Genomic DNA, 16,776 nt, shown 5'->3' with positions numbered 1-16,776 from the left:
ATTAGCATCTGGTGGTAGCATCCTCATATGACACCACGTATCCTTCCTGTGTTTGATTTCCGTAAGCCGCTTATCCGTCTGCCAAGTGCGGCTGTCTCAAGGCTTTAACCTTTTTGCTTTTTTATCCTAGACAAAAAGCCGTACTTTTTTTTTTGCTCTTGATATGAAGCTGGGGAGCAGTTCACAAAGCAGCTGTGTCTCTAATGTCTTCTTACCACGTTACCAGAGCGACCATCTTTTTGTGTCTCATCGGGGCTGTAGTAGTAAATGTTGGACGGGGGATGCATTTTTAGGGCCATAGGTTTGGATAGCTGTTTGTTTTGCACTTTTAGAGTTTTTATTTGAGGTTAATTCCTGTAAAAAGGTACCTTATCAAACCTTCTATATTTCATGTGTGTGACCAGCGGCTTCAAAAGTCCTGTAATACATACAGCACGAGCCTAGTTTGCAATAGAAAAATAATAAGGCAATATCCATGAAGTTAACAATTTGAAATGATTATTATTAAGATTGAAACTCCCTTTTGTCTCGCCATGGTGGGGAACATCGAGTGCTTAGAATGGCAGTTTTATGGTCCAAACATATTCTCAGCTGATCCATTTGTGAATAAGTAATGAAACATCGCCGTTTGCTCACTATTTGCATGTTGAACAGATTCATATTACAATGTCCCCTATGCCTCAATGCAGGCAATTGTTCACATCTAACCAAATGTCAAATGTTTGTAACACCTCTTACAACTGTGCCGTCTGACTAGCTGTAGCCAACAAGTGTGTCCATTCCATTTGACATTAAATCTATGCATCTCTGACGTAAAACTCCAACAATGGAAATGGTTGATGGATACATGTGGAATGCACTTTTAGCAGGACAATGGACAAAGAGACAACCAATTGTCAAGGGCTCAACTGAATTAACTTTGGATTTTAGCTCTGAACTTGAAAAGGGATACATTTGCCAGATGTTAGGACAGATGGGACCTATATATATATATATATATTTATTTTAAAAATGAAATAGCTTAAACTTCCTTTGTGTTTGTGCGTGTTCCAGATGAGAAGATGACTGGCGATGCTAGTTGGAGGACGACTGATCGCTGACATCTCTCTAGCCTCGCTCTTCCCTCTGCATCATCCTCACCGCGCTCTCCTTTAGCGTTTGCCTTCATTAGCATACGACATACGATGGCCTCTGCACTGTGGAGGTGTCCGCTGCCCGGCTGCCTCCTGCTCCTCCTCCTCTGCTTTCACTCTTCACAAGGTAAGAGACCGCGGAGGGCTCACTTTGCTCTCATTTTCTCTTTCATTTAACGAGTCGGAAAAGCATAAATGTGGCGTTTTGTATTCAAGAATGCCGTTATTATGCATGTAATGAATAGGTTTAATTCATTAGCTCCTGCACAAAAGCGTGGTTATGTACCAAGGTTGCAAGGTTTCATAGTACTTTGACCTGAACCATAGCGTTGGTAACAAGAATATTATCTACTCAATTTTAGATGCAGCCCTTTTGCTAATTATAAACTTGGTCTATTCATCAACATGAGTTCCAATGGACAATTTTCGGTGTGCTACATACCGTATTTTCAGGACTATAAGTTCCACCTTTTTTCATAGTTTTGCCCGGAATGCGACTCATACTCCAGAGCGACTTATATGTGATATTATTCGTTGTTTTCACACTGGCAACCACAAGAGGGCGCTCTAGGCTTTAAGCGATGCAGAAGAAGAATCTGCACTTCCTCTTCCTCTGGAGTTTGTGGAGTTGTTTAGAAGTGACACAGAGGAAGAAGAATTCAATGGATTTAGTGATTTGGGGTAAAACTGATGCTTTGGTAAACTTGTTAGCATGTTCTTTATGCTATAGTTATCTGAATAACTGTTCATATGTTACGTTAACATACCAGACACTTACCACAGTTTGTTGTCTGTGCGTCATGTAGCTGAAAGTGCTACGTTAGCATACGTACATCTATTCACCATGTTCTCTAATCTGTTGTTATTTTAAACTGCATTTCAAGATTAAATGTCTGTTCTTGGTATTGGATTTTATCAAATAAATTTCCCCCAAAATGCGATTTATAGTCCAGAAAATACGGTACGTTGAATGTGTAACTGACCACTGTCCAGCCTGTTTCTGCCATTGAAATGCACTGACCGAAACGGCTTCTTCTTTTACTGCTCAGCCTTCCAGTGTGAGTGAGTGACGGGCAGATTTAACCAATCACAGTGAAGTGTGCACCTCCCATAGAAAGCGATTACGTTCATTACCTCCTTAGGCAATTTAAAGCTTAGAAAACTACAAGCACTATAATCAAATCAAATCAAATCGTGACCAACAGGGATAGGAATTTCTTTCCATATTTTTATAGAATGAAATATGGAATAAGTTTACACATTAAGGCGCATGAGCTTGATGACGGATGCATGGAGCCGCCGGTGTGCCAGTGTTTTTTAATTTTGTGTCATGACAACTCTCTTTTTATGCCTCTTCCTTTTTCTTTTCTTTTTTTTTGGGTGAGGGGAGTACATTTTGCTGTAATTACAAGTATTGTCACAAAACACTCCCGTCTGTTACATGCCCATCAAAACCAGTGATGCCGGGATGTCTGCTTAATGATTATGATTACGATTTTTCCCCTCTTTTCTGTGCCATTGTCCCAAGAAACAAAGTAACCCAAAATCAGATGCCGGCGTGCCAAGCATTGATTACAAATAGCTATGGAAGCACATTATTTTGAAGGGGGTTCCTTTTCAATTTGGACTTTGTCTTGTTTTTGCTCTCGCCGTTTTTGTTCTGTGATAGATTTCTCTCCCGGTTTTATTTTAAACTTGACTGCGCCTGTGTGATTTGATGGATTGCTCCCACGCAGGCTATCCTGTCAGCTTTCAAGCAGAGTTTTTTTGTGCATTAAGAATCTTCAATAATGCGGACATGACGGATGTTAGCGAGGGGTTTGAAGAGTGGTTTCTTGATTTGGCCTGGTCTGAATTGTCCTGGTAAATTGCTTTAAAAGGAGCACTACTTTGGTATGCAGAAAGTCCTGGTGTCTGCTTTCACCTGATGCCTCTTCAGTCGTGAGAATGCAGTTTTGCCCATTCATCAATAAAGGAATGCTGCTTTGAAGAAAATAAGTATCTGATTCTAGCCACATGCCACTCACCTTGTGCTGGTCGTGCCTCCTGGGCCTACATCCAGGCTCTTCTGATCCCTTTCCATCTGTGCCCGCTACACAAACTCTACCTGATAATTACCTCCTGTCCCCGGTCAGGAGAAAGGATAATCACATTATCGTTTTCACCCAAAACAGTTCCCGTGCTCTTTGAAATGGTCATCGACATAGCTCGAATGAAAAGTGTTTTTTCCCCTCTTTCTTCCTCTCTCCCGGCTTGACTCGTGTGGCCGGTGGGAAAAAAATTAGCCGCAGTCAGGGCTCGCTATTGACAAAAGAAGTCAATTTAGTTCAAAATCAAACGGAACTGCTACCAAGGATGAAAAGCCAAATCATTTAATCTGAACATACCGTTTATTTCAGCGGTTTCATTTCTTTCAGCAACGCTGCTAAATAATCTTTGCTGTTAAATAATCTTTTTATAAGTATAATTCAAGAGAAACGTTCACCAAAATTATATCCATATGACACATGAGCTTCTATTCTCCTTTTGTGTTCCATAAATACATTTTAAAGGACAAATATTATGCATTATTTATAATATTTTCCTTTAAACCTCTTTGGCGTCACATTTTACAATTTATTGGTCTACAAAAAGCCCACATTACTTCAAATCAGTTGGGTGTTCCCCCGTCAAGAACTGCGTTGAGCGCTCCATCCACTGGCTGCAGAGGGAATGACATAGGGGGAGATAGATAAACCTAGCTTGCTAATGCAGCCATGTGGTTGTAAAGAACATGATCTAAGGACAGAAATGCTCAAAATTAGCAATTATTTATTGACTTAAAAACAAGCCAAAAGATCTCAGGAATATATGTAGTATTTTTCTGAGGCTCAGAGGGAGAGGACTTCCTAAACATGATTAATGAAACTAGCGTCAATGAAGCTAAATACTCCAACTAGATTTTTTTAATGAGGGAACAATGTTACAACATGGTTACAAGCTCATAAATGGTCTATTTTGCATAAAATGTGTCCTCTAATACTTAAATTTGAATAGTGTTTGCTGTTGTTGCATAAAAAGTGTCAAAGTAAAACTTGGCTCCCTTTTAAACCATCACCACTGACAACATTCAAAAGAAAGTTATTTTAAAGCATCAAACCATTTAATCTGTTTATCCGTTCTGTTAAGTATTACGGGTTTATGTTCTCTTTGTTTGTATTGTCCATGCTCCATTTCCCATCCTTGTGGCATTATTATATAATAGAGCTATCAAAACTTCCTGCCAGCCCAAACTAGGTCACGCAGGTATCTTGTGGTTTTTACTTTTTAGCTCGAGACACTTCCGACCGCCCAGTCTGCACAAATGAATGGAGACGAGCATGTTTTCAAGAAAGGGAACGCTAACAAACAAAGGTGGGGTTGGTTCCTTGGCGCATACCTACTGTGTGAATAGACCTGCTACACTGTGTTATCATAGTCTTTAAAGTGAAGAAAGACAGATTTAAAGGATATGTCTCGTAGTTAGAGTCAACATTTCAGCCTTTTCTGTTCAAATGCCAAAACATGAGAGTCTTTGCAGCCAAACATTGCACAAAGAGATGTATAAAAAAGCAGGAGTGCTGTTGTTTGATATTTTAGTCATAACTGTAAGAGAAGGATTAGAGGCAGTGTTTGTTCAGCTTGGCGTTTAGCTGCGTATACACAACAGTGGACGCACATTTCCCATGGGTGTTGAGATTTTATAAAGTTTAAATATGAGCGTTTTTGTTTGTCTGAATTGAAAATGGAATTTGATGACATATTCCTTTGTTTGTTTTTTGTAAGTTACGATTTCTTAGAATTGGCTTTCAAAATTGTTTCTGTCTCTGTGGGAATGTTTCAAAATGTTCTTTGCACAGCGTAGGTAATTTCCCAAAGTCACTGTGGAGAAACTGGAAATAACAACATTGTCCAATCTGGCCCTAATGCTGTTTTACTGTTTAATTTAATCACCTCACATGTATAGATTTCCTCAGCCTTTGTAGATTTCTCAAAGGCTGTTTTCACAAAATGCATTGCAGAGGGGAAATTTGGATTTTTTCAGTTAAATCTTGTTTACTCAAATACTAAATAAGACATCCAAAATCTGGATTTGGGATGTTTTTGCTCATGTAATTCCTTATACATGAAAACATTACATGATCAAAAACGTTTCTTACATTTGTGTAAGTAAAATACAGAAGAAGTTTTCAGTGTTTCGCCTTAATCAGTATTTCAACACATTCTTAGTATTGTAATTCGTCTGGGTTTGGGCATCACACCACAGCAAACAGCAACTACCATGCTAACAGCGCGGCATCTGCAATCAATAACAGTGACTTCACTTCAATTTACTACACCAAGAAACATATCTATCTTGCATTAATTCAATTATATGCTGTTACTTTTTTAACTAATACTTGATACACATGCACAGATCTGACCTACGACTCGACCTGACAATGTCACCTGCTTGTCTTACTGAATGTTTCAAACCGACTCAATATTTGACTTTGAAAATTGCTCGATTTTATCCGTTTAAAAGTTTCCCTCCACATTTTTGCAGAACAAAAGTAGCAAAGGATCCCTGACTAAATAGGTTACCGGTATTTCTGTTGATTTAGTGCAACCCAGCCCGTCCCCCACCACGCTGCACCGCTCTCTCTGAGGGAGCCTTTCCTGATTGGGGAAATATTTGTGGGTTTAAAATAGCCACAGACAAAGGTGGGAAAGGTTAACAGCATGTTTGAGCACAGCGTTTATCTGCAGCGGTGGCACACATTGTCCTGCCCTTTCCCCTCTCCTTCCCCCTCCTCCATGTCTCCCCCTTGTGCCACGCTGGTATTTCCAATTGTCCTGAACCAGAGGGGGAAACACCATTGTGCCGCGCTAACTCGTGTCTGGCTCTGACCCACGCTCATCCGGCCTGTCACCCATTGATATGCTGGCCGTGCCGTTTGCTAATGCATATCGAAGGCTGTGGCAGGCCCATCATGAGTGTTCAGCGGGGCCATGGGGAGCTTCACAGATGACTGGTCAATCTGTGCAGCGAGAACACACTCCTCCACGCCATAGCGACATTGTTCGAGTGTTTTTTGTTTTACAAGAAGCCGCTTCACTGTTTGTTTGTGAGTGGCTTCGTTGTTGTAGACGTTTCACCTATTGATTTAGGTCTGTTTTTTTTTTTTTTTATCTCTCTTTAAGTCTGTATCCAAATAACACAAATTTCAGAGCTCAAAATCTTGAGTAAATGTTTTGTTTCGCTGCTGTGTTTGCATCAGAATTGAGCGCTTTCTTCTGCTATTTAGTGTGGGCGACGTTAATCATATGAATAAATGTCGAGTTATACTTAATCGTTAGGCCGCAGTTATTTTATTACTTGGTTTACAGATTTTTAAATGAAATATATTGCACAGGCGGACGAAATATAAATATAATTTCTATTTCAAAATATGTTTTCTTCCGGGCGCAGGTGAGTGTAACTGTAGATTTAACATATGTAATAATTTATTTGATTTATATTGTAGAAATCAATAATCTAAGTGCGGCGGATCCGCAAACCAAATGATAAAATAACTAAGGCTTTAGATGGTAAAAAAATGAGGCGACTTAAAGTGCTCAGTGATTGATATTCAAGATTCAAGCTTGATTTCATAACTTTGGTCTAAAACTCCCCAACAGTTTCCGAAAGTACTTAACAAATACATACGCATAAAGATGATCATGAAACGTACTTCGCTCTAAAATGTTTCTATTTCACTTCCAAATTCTCCCATTTACATTTGAGATGGAGGCTCATGGTTAAATGCAAATCGACGTTATGGGTTGTTTTTTGACTTTCCCTATTTACTACGGTCAATATTTTAGCTCTCACTCTGACTGGCAGATGGTTTTTATGAAATGATAGATAAATATATTTAAAGATTGAATAAGGAGATGCTCTTTTAATAACCACTGGAAATATTTGGAATGATACAAGGACATGGAATTGAAATGAAGAGTCATATGAATCTGGAGGATCACTATTTCACTCGGAGGAAATGAAATGCAATCTCACCCTTGATGGGGTCATCCTGGATTTACGGCACAGCGGTTCATGAGTGTTTTCGGTGAAGCGTCCCAGAGCATGAGGGAATGAGAGAGGAGGGCTGTTTTCTCAAGTACGAGTCCTGCTCTTTTATTGTGTGTGCGGACATGATTGTAAAAGTGGCTGTTATATGGCCGCCTGATGAACAAACACTTCATTTAATGAGCGAGGAGCCTCTGCTTCTGCCAGTTTGATTCCATTTATTAAGCTGCTTTAAATCTCCCCAGCACAGAGCCGGGCTGAGCTGCAGGATTCACACCCTCGTGCTAACAGGTTGTATAAACATTCTCCAGATGCACAGCTCTCCTCACTCGTGTTGTGTTGAAGCAGCTTCATTCACAGAATAGGTGAGCACGTTTTTTGCCACAAAGTCGTTGGGTCTCCAAGCTAAACATTTTGGATTTGCTGGGTGTAAGTGTGCACTACAGGGGAGTTCAGCTGTCAAAACAAAGTACTGCCTTTAAAGTTGAGGAGAAACAGAGCAACCATCTGTATAGAATAGCCATAACCGCATTGTTTTATGAAAGGGGTTTGCCAATGAATGCACATGAATCTGATTTAAAGACAAAGGCATTATAGCGACAATACCTGTGGAAGCTAATATTGTAAATCAGCTCGGGAGGCATGCTGGGACTAATTTCACCTGACCACACAAGCCCAAAGCTTAACAAATGCTGTAAGCGAGGCATAATGTTTAGCACAGGAGGGACATTGTGGTTTGTTATTCAAAGCACAGGGTGCTCCTGCTAAATACCCATGACACTACATTTTCAAGCACTGCCACAACTATTTTGCTCTTAATGGTGAAAGGATTTAAGTGAGCTTTTAGACATTATGTGTCTAAAAGAACACAAAGGCCACCTGACCAGAAGCAGCACTATTAACAAAGAAGAGGGAGCACGGCTGCAATTATATTTACTCTGTGAAAATGGTTCCAAAATGATGCATTTGGCTGTGTCTGTCTTCTCGGTTCACACCATAAATGTCATAACAACTAGGCTCTCACATTTTTGTTGCAAACAATTTTAAGCTACATGGTGAACTAAGAGTGCAAACCTGAAGTGACAGCTGAGGAATGATGCAGATCAATACAAGCATGATGGATCGGGTTTATGTGTGTTCTGACCCATGCAGCGCACACATATTTTTGTGAAGCATCTTAAGCTTTCCGCAGGTGTAAATAGCTATTGGGCGGTGATGTATGAACATGAGGGGAAAGTGGTTCCGCTTTAGTTACCCCCGCAATGGTTTCTTGTTCATTTGGCATTCCTCGGCACGGCCGATAGACACGTATGATTCAATCTGCGTAATGATGTGTGCAGGTCTTGCTCCCGTGCGACCTGCAAATGCATATCTGTGCCTCTCACTGTATTAGCACTCTCCTCAGACTCAGAGGCTGTGCCATAGTGCATGACCACGCTTCTTTTTTGTCCAGGAATTAAATGTCACGTCAGGTGGGTCACCGGCAAACAAAAGGCCAGCAGTCGATTTGCAGGTATAAACAGCGAAAGATAAGGAAGCCCTCTCTTGCTGCGCTGGAAATTGAATAAGTACGACGCAAGGAAAAAACTCCACTCGGCACAAAGGGCGTTTTTGTTTGCTTTACGCTATCAGTATTGAGCCCCTCTTGTAACGCAAAAATGGTTCCTGGTGTGCTCGCCGAAGGCACAATGTTCAGAGGCAAGGGAACTGTCCGTCATCAACATCTTCCCATCTCTGCATCTCTTATCAGCTTTTCTCCAATGCTCCGGTGAAAGCCGACGGCCAAGGTCATCGGGCGCCCAGTCAATCAAAGCGGCCAGCCTTCCAGAGATAGCAGCCCAACTATTGTCCCGAAATTTGCCCTGGAATGATCCGGGAATTTTGACATTATTCAGCAAGTTAGTGACTGAGAGAATGAATGCCACTAACTGGAAGAGTGAAGCGTGCAGTTACAGTAGCAGGTTGAGGCGGGTGCAGTGTTATTTGAATTGCAAACAGTGGCCAAACTTGTTATCTCCTCCACCCTAAGGCAAAGTTGTTTTTCATGCAAATGGAAAGTAACTCTTCCAGTGTAAACAGCTGAATGTGAAACCAAAATAAAATAAATGTTTGTCACTGAATCCCTTGGTTTGACAGATTGTATAACTCAGGCTGGTTGAATTTCAAAGTGTGGTTTTTGTACATCTACACTGGTTTTAGATGTCTGCTGTGAATGGAAACTGCTATATTTCTGCTTGTAACCTCCCACTCAGTAGAATTAAATGGCGCTGTCTTCATTTTTAATCTTCTGTCACGCACCAATGTTACTTACTTGTTCGCGCCCCATAAATATGCTTGGATGTAAATTGGATGCACACAGCACACAGCACAAAACAATTTTTCTTTACTAAATGAAAATGAAAATTAAAGGTACATTTTCATCTGCTATTTTTAGATAGCCGCGCTGAATTGAATTTTTGTCTACAGGAATAGTTTTTGGATAACTTTTTATTTGATGATTTTGGTTCGTTCTGAATGAAGGGGTCACTATTGAGAAAAAGTTGAATCATTTATGGTCCCAAGAAACCTTTACTTAATATTCAAAATACAAATCAAATAATGAACCTTATGACCAAAGCAATAGAAAATGACAGCATATTTTGTTGTGCACAGAATTTAAATAATTGCGGTCTTTGCAGTTTGATAATTGTGACCATTCAAATTTGAGATTTCAATTCCATTGAGAAATATCTAAGTCGAATAATGTTTCCCATTTAATGGCAATGACCAGACTTCTACAATGTGTTCAAACAACCCTTTGGTCTGTTCCTTCACATCCCACACGTAGAACATTTTATTCCTCAAGACAAGTTTCTACTCAAACTGTCTCAATAGTTCTTTCCCAAAAGAGATTGCCCAAACTTCCTGATCGCCCCGTTGCAAATCTCCAAATGCCTGCACCAGCTCAGCGTGTGCCCCACGAGTCTAAATCTAACAATACATTCTGAAAAATGGGCAAAGCAGATGAAAGTTGTTATCAGCAACTCAGGAAGTGTCCCCAAGACATTACAGATAAGGATCACCCATTAATCAAACCCGGCACAGAATCTGCATTAAAAATAGTATTTTAATGTTTGGCGATGATGAATAACATCTGCCAAAGAAAGACAAAACAACATAAAAGGCTTTTGTATCCCCCCTTTTCTCCAAACCAGAACAGTGCGGCGCTGAAATGACCGCTACATCATTATGGCCTGACCCCAACTGAACCGGCCACGATCAGATGAGCTTCTCCGGCTTTACATCTCGGGCAGAGAGCACTCGCCCGTCTTATCGAGATGGTCTGTTCGCTCTCGTTTTCAAGTCTTCCCCGATCTCAATTTCTAGTCAGCCGTGCACGCGCTCCTCTCTCCGCCTCATTATTCATGTAATCCGTGTTGCACTTGTGCTTTCTCCTGACACCCTGTCTCCATGATGGCACCCAATATGAGCCAGGGTGCAGGGAGAAAGGAGGGGAGGGGAGGGCGGGGTAGCATCAGCAAAAATGAAAGATGGCAGTATTGTTTTTTGGGGGGCGGCGTGACACACATGGGAGAAGCAAATTTGTGCGGAAAGCAAAAAAAAAAAAAAAAAACGGAAATCAACAAAACCTTGAATTCTGGTCGTTGTATCCACATAGACTTGTGACAATGGGGATGTTATAGATTTGCCTGGAATGATCCACAGTATGGAATTAAATAAATCTACCCTGTACGACTGCTCGATCTGTCGCACAAAATAATACTACCAAGGTCCTCTATCTCAGTGGTTCCAAAACTTTTCTGCCAGTGACCCATGTTTTACCTGTGGATACCTGAAGAGCTACTGTCTTTTAATAAAAATATGATATAATTATTCTCTGGATGCTATAGCACAGTAATGATGATACTTAAATTAACATGCCATCCCTTCATTAAAAATTCTAGTTTTTCTTTTCTTAGAATTCTTGGGGACCCCTTGAAAATCTTTAGGGACCCACATTTGGGACTGCTCGATCTGAAATAAATAGTTTTAAAACTGAAAACCTTGAAAGAGACTGATCTTTTTCATGATTTCATTTTTAATGTCAAGCCCTATTGCCTCGCTTACATTACACAGACAGATTCTCATTGTGAGTGGAGTCACCTTTCCACAGATCTGATCTGTAAATTGGTCTGGCAGCACCACCTGCTCGTCACCATGGCGATGGATGGATAAGTTTAATACCATACTGTGAAACATTCCAGGCAAAACAATAACATCTTCACGACGAGCAATGACAAGCAGATGGTGGAGCTTCATCAGAAAAAGTGGACAGCGCTCTGTATTATACTATTCGACTTTAAGAGCTTTTAACCATGTTATAACTGTAAGTGAGATTATAGGTGTTGTATTGTGAGTGATTCATGCATGATTGAGTAATCTTTATACTCCTGCATTCAAGATACGGATGCTCAGACGATCCCGGTTTCCTCCTTTCCCCAGGACACACTCACTGCTCTGTACTTACTTTGTACTCTGTTTTCTTCTTAATCTGTGATGCATATAAACAGCAGTGTCCTGTGTCCATTATGGCACTAATGTGTCCCGCAGCACATGACTTTGTTGTGACGACCGTAAAGGGACAGACAGAAATCAGAGCCACAGTTTTCAACACAGAAGTCAGAGGAATTTCTTTTTTTAATTTAATCATAGATAAATATTGCGATTTAAAATGTCCACCATTTAAAATAATAAAGCACTTGTGCCATAATAACTATAGCAGACAAAAGCACAATATGCCTTTTGATTGGCAAATAGGTTTTTAATATGTGCATTTATGATCAGGTTTTATTTTGTTTATCATTTGTGGTCAATAACGCCTACATAGTTCCTTCTGATTTCTCTTTGGTATTCCAGTCTAATTATTATTCCGCAGTGTGCATGCCTTCCTTTTGTTAAGACAACTTCACATTTGGCACTGACACAAACCTTAAACAATACATCTTTGGAAATTGTAACTGTGATCGAGCAAAACCACATCCTCCGCTCTCTTTCTCTTGCTTTCTCTTCTTTCTCTTTCTCTTCTTTCTTCCCGCGGCCTTATTTCCCCTCGCCCTTCCTGCCCCACGGGGAGGCACCTGACTTCTTCACAGACGTCTTCTTGAGCGGAAAATCCAGCAGGGCTTTAGGAGCAGGACTGAAATATGGGCTTTAAAGGGAGTTAAGCATCACTAAGTCTGCCAGTGACCTGTGATGGCAGAGCTGCTGATGCCTCACCCGGGAGCTCTACCCTTAAACACTGCGCTCATGTGCTCGTACCAACGCCAAATCCAACACTGCGTTAACGTTTGCATCCAAATGATCTGAAAAAAAAAACTCTCTCCCATGCGCATAGTGTTTTCATCTTCAAGTGCATTTCTTTTATGTGCTTGTTTAGGCTTGCTTGGCTGTTATGTGGATATTAAGAGGTTACATTCCCGACTTGTCAAATTATACCTTACTTTAATCTCGCTAATGTGCTCACGGTCACAGAAGACATTAAGTCCAGCAATATCTCATATTCTTGTCATGACTGGTATAAAGTGCTGACCCTTTGTGCTTTAGCGGATGATACATATTAGTAATATAATGATACTTCCCCACTTTCTGAGCCTCTGTTCTTTTGATATGTGCCCGTGGGGTCAGAGATCATCTAGCCAATCGACACGAGAGGAAAGCGGTTCTGGCGGCCAAATGAAGACAGTCATTATGGCTTCTACTTTGCAGCTCCTTCTCTCCCCCTGCTTTAGTCCCCGCTCCCATGAGAGAAATTCTTCATCTGCCGCCTTGTGCAGCTGAGCCGGCTGTTCCGTCCAACTGAAATAATCCGCTGTGTCGACTGCATCAGCAGTGGCCAAACTTCTTGTGTGCAGTGGGATATTGCAAGATGAAAAGCAATACTGTCTGCACCACTTCGATGCCTAGCAATAGTTCAACAAGGGTAATAATGTTTTAACCGCAGCGCTGGCCTTTTAGATCTTCCTGTGTGCGGAGGAATTTGAACATGAATGGAGCCGCTGGTCAGACCAGGGTTCTAATTATGAGGACTTTTAGAAAAATCAGTGATTTATTTTTTATTTTGTTATGGCTTATTTAATGCTCACAGCCATTGATGGTATGAAGCACAAACACACACATTTACAACACAGAACAAAGAAGTACAATGTTATTTTAACAAAGAAAGGACTTTAAAACAAAGAGACTGTTATATGAACTTATACTGCACTTTGTTAAAAGTGAAAACAATCTTGACCCTTTTGTCTGCACAATGTGGTGATATAATCTCGATTATCTTTGTTGGTGATTATCACCATTATACTTCAAATGTTAATAATAATAGAAACAATATTATTAAATTTCACTTTTCTTCTAACATTAAATTTAAACATTTAATTTGTAAAAGACATAATGATTTTTTTCAAATATAAAACAATATTATTGTTTATTGTCCCTTCCCTACTATCTATATAATGCCCTACAATCATTGACAGTTTTAGTTCCAGTTCTTAGAAAACAGTCCATTTGTATTCTATCAGACGTATTTTACAAAACAGAACCTTAAAATAAGTATTGCAATATATTTGTGTAAAAAGTTCTTTTTAAATAACTCCAGGAGCGGTGACATTTCAGAGAAGATTATATCATGAATTGATATTTAATACAAGAATCCCAAGCATTTCAGAACATGTTTGTATAGGTTTAATCTACAGGTTCAAGAAATAAAAAGTCAGCATGTGTTGTTCTTGGCAGAGAACATTTTGAATAGATGTTTGTAGCCTTTGAGAGTTGGTGATGGATGCGTCTTACCTGAAACCCTGCCACAAATGCACCAAATGAACTAACTTAAAGTACTTCATGAATTAAGAATATGTAGAAACGGGTGGAGGCGTATATATCTGCGATATATCGTGCAGCTCCAGAGAAATATGTAAGATTTAATGCAAAATACAAAAGCCATGCCTGTTCATGTTATATATAAAACAATACCGGTAGTGTATTTTGTGATTATTATTATTATTTTTTTTTTTGTATTTTTGTGATATGATTCTTTAACAATGGCTGATACATTTATACTTAAACCTGTAAAGCATGTGCCGAGTCCATTGTGCGCCTGGCCTACTACACAAGGGGCCCCACCAAGAAAAAAGACAGACCTCTTTTAACATATGCACCATTAAAAATCCATGACTGCTCATACCGACTGGGGTCATAGGTCTAATGATGCGTCCATGTTTGACATTCACGGTGTTGGCTATAGGTAGATCTTACGTCTCCTGCCAGGATTCCATCAAGCGTTTGAAAGTACAGCAGCGAGCAATCCAACATCTTTACCTTCAGAGTACTTTATGTTTAATCCATCACAATATAAATAATTCTGCTTGAAAAAGAAATCTTTGAAGCTAGTGGCTTATCCCGAAGTATGGAAAACACTGGCAATGCTCAGTCTTAAAAAAACGTATAGATATTTTTTCCAGACGATAAGTAGTTTTTTTTCATAGTTTGGCCTCATACTCTGGAGCGACTTATTGGTGATATTATTCGTTGTTTTCACACTGGCAACCATATTTAACACGACAACCGCTAAAGGGCGCTCTAGGCTCTGAGCGTTACAGAAGAAGAATAGGCACTTTCTCTTCCTCCGGAGTTTGCAGAGTTGTAGGTAGAAGAATTCGATGGATTTGGGGTAATGCTGATGCTTTGGTAAACTTGTTCTTTATGCTATAGTTATCTGAATAACTGTTAATATGTTACATTAACATATGTAAACCTATTCATCATGTTCTCAAATCTGTTATTATTTTGAATTGCATTTCAAAATGAAATGTCTGTTCTTGCTCTTGGATTTTATCAAATAAGTTTCCCCCAAAACATGACTTTTATATATATTTTTCTCCTCTATGATGCATTTTTTTGGCTGGTGCGATTTATACTCCGGTGCGATTTATACAAACAACAAAATGCTCCAAAATATCCACAAAGATTTCTGTTTTATTTGTGTAAGTCTGTATAGTTCAAAGAGCTACGGAGAAGGACGTATACAGTATATTTTGTATTTAGTTTAGACAGACGGGTCTTGAGGACATTACCCCTGTGCGGTTGTAAGGCATTTAATGAATAGAAATCAAATAGAAATGAAGGTTTTGTGATTTCTGTCATGTCTTTGTGATTTTAATGCATTTTCTTCCTGTTGTTTGGAGCACTTTAAATTGCCTTGTGTACAAATTGTCCTCTACAAATAAACAAGGCCTTGCCATGCCTTAATGATTATAATGCGCAATTTTTTTCTTTTTTAAAAACGATAGACACTTCCAAAACAAAATCAAAACGCTTTCTTTATAGTGCCATGCGGCCTTATAATAGTTCAGATGAAGCTCATGATCATTCCTAAACATTTTTGTTGCTTATTCAAAGAAGTATCTAGTTTCGATACTTGTTTTAATATCGATTAGTATTTGATTTTCGATACTTTTGACAAGCCCAATATAGAATGAGTTTATGCTCCTTCATTCCAGACGCCATCGCTCCGAAAACATTATTTAGAAAGTCATTTGAAGAACTAACGTAAGAAAGAGATTGGATCACTATATCTGTGCAAAAGTGGAAATTCACTGTGATAACTCATGTCTAAAAAAAACTAAAACACACACTAAAGTACTCCTACATTTATTCTCATGTGTAACATTTTTACGGCAGCGGAAAATGGGTATAATGAAGTCACCTGAAGAGTTAAGAGCTGTCAGCGGGGTTTATCAGGCACTGGCTCAAGCAATACGACAAAGCTCGTAGTTAAAAAATGTATTTAACCAGTCGCCACAGGCCAAGCCATTCTCCACTACTCTCTTACATCTCTCTTCCCCCCCAAGAACTGAATTAGAACCGTGGACATGAATACAGATGTGGGCTTTAGTATTTGAAGTGGCAGCGCGTAGATTCTTGTCCGTTAGGGAAAAGGGATACACGTTCGCCAGCCTCATGTAGCCACAAATGGACTCGCGCATTGCCAGTTGCTATTTTCAAATCCTCATATCGGAATCAAGAGTGTCTGATAGCAGCAGTCTCGGAAAGGCGCGGTACAGCCCCGGGGCCTTGCGGTCTTGTCTGACACTGTCTTTAGAAACGATTCCCAGCAAGGTGGACCAGAGCGGGGGACTTGGGTGTCAAGGGAAACGGTGCCATATGTCCAACTAGATTTTCAGTGTGTTTTCGCCCCAGCTTTTGTCGACTGTTGAAATGAAATGTGAGAAGACTGTTAAGACGGGCGCGCGTGCAGCAGAAACAGTTCTCGAGTGTCGCCTTCGCCGGAGATACAGGTGTTATTTTGCAAAGCCCCAAATCTCCTTGCTCATCTGGCACCTCGTCCCTTTGTGGCCGCAGAGTGTGATGGGAGGGTCGCGTTGGGGGGCCCGGATGGCGCGGGTGCGGATAGATTACACTTTTAAGGATGTCAAAACGGAGGAGTTCTGAGCGGCGTCTTGTTGCAGAGTAGAGCAGATGTGTTACTACGACGTTTGGTGTCAGTTAAAGCTGGGATTCCTGAACGGTGAGCAAAGATTCAAA

The 16,776-nt window shown here is 40.1% G+C and overlaps 1 protein-coding gene across 16 annotated transcripts in view; it reads left to right on the top strand.

The window, feature by feature from the left end:
• Positions 1-16,776, top strand: part of LOC140356573 (adhesion G protein-coupled receptor L2-like) — a 136,767-nt gene that overhangs the window by 28,623 nt on the left and 91,368 nt on the right. For all 16 annotated transcript variants that reach the window (XM_072441621.1, XM_072441620.1, XM_072441622.1 and 13 more), the window contains exon 2: positions 1,054-1,260. In XM_072441621.1, coding sequence (XP_072297722.1) covers positions 1,185-1,260 — 76 coding nt within the window. In that variant the 5' untranslated portion in view covers positions 1,054-1,184. The remainder of the gene's footprint in view (positions 1-1,053; positions 1,261-16,776) is intronic.

This window comes from Eucyclogobius newberryi, unplaced genomic scaffold, assembly GCF_026437365.1.
Source record: "Eucyclogobius newberryi isolate DKJ021-1_F unplaced genomic scaffold, fEucNew1.0.hap1 SCAF_12, whole genome shotgun sequence".
Classification (NCBI taxonomy): Eukaryota; Metazoa; Chordata; class Actinopteri; order Gobiiformes; family Gobiidae; genus Eucyclogobius; species Eucyclogobius newberryi.
The sequence above is the reverse complement of the archived record's forward strand: the minus strand, read 5'-3'. Positions and strand labels throughout refer to the sequence as shown.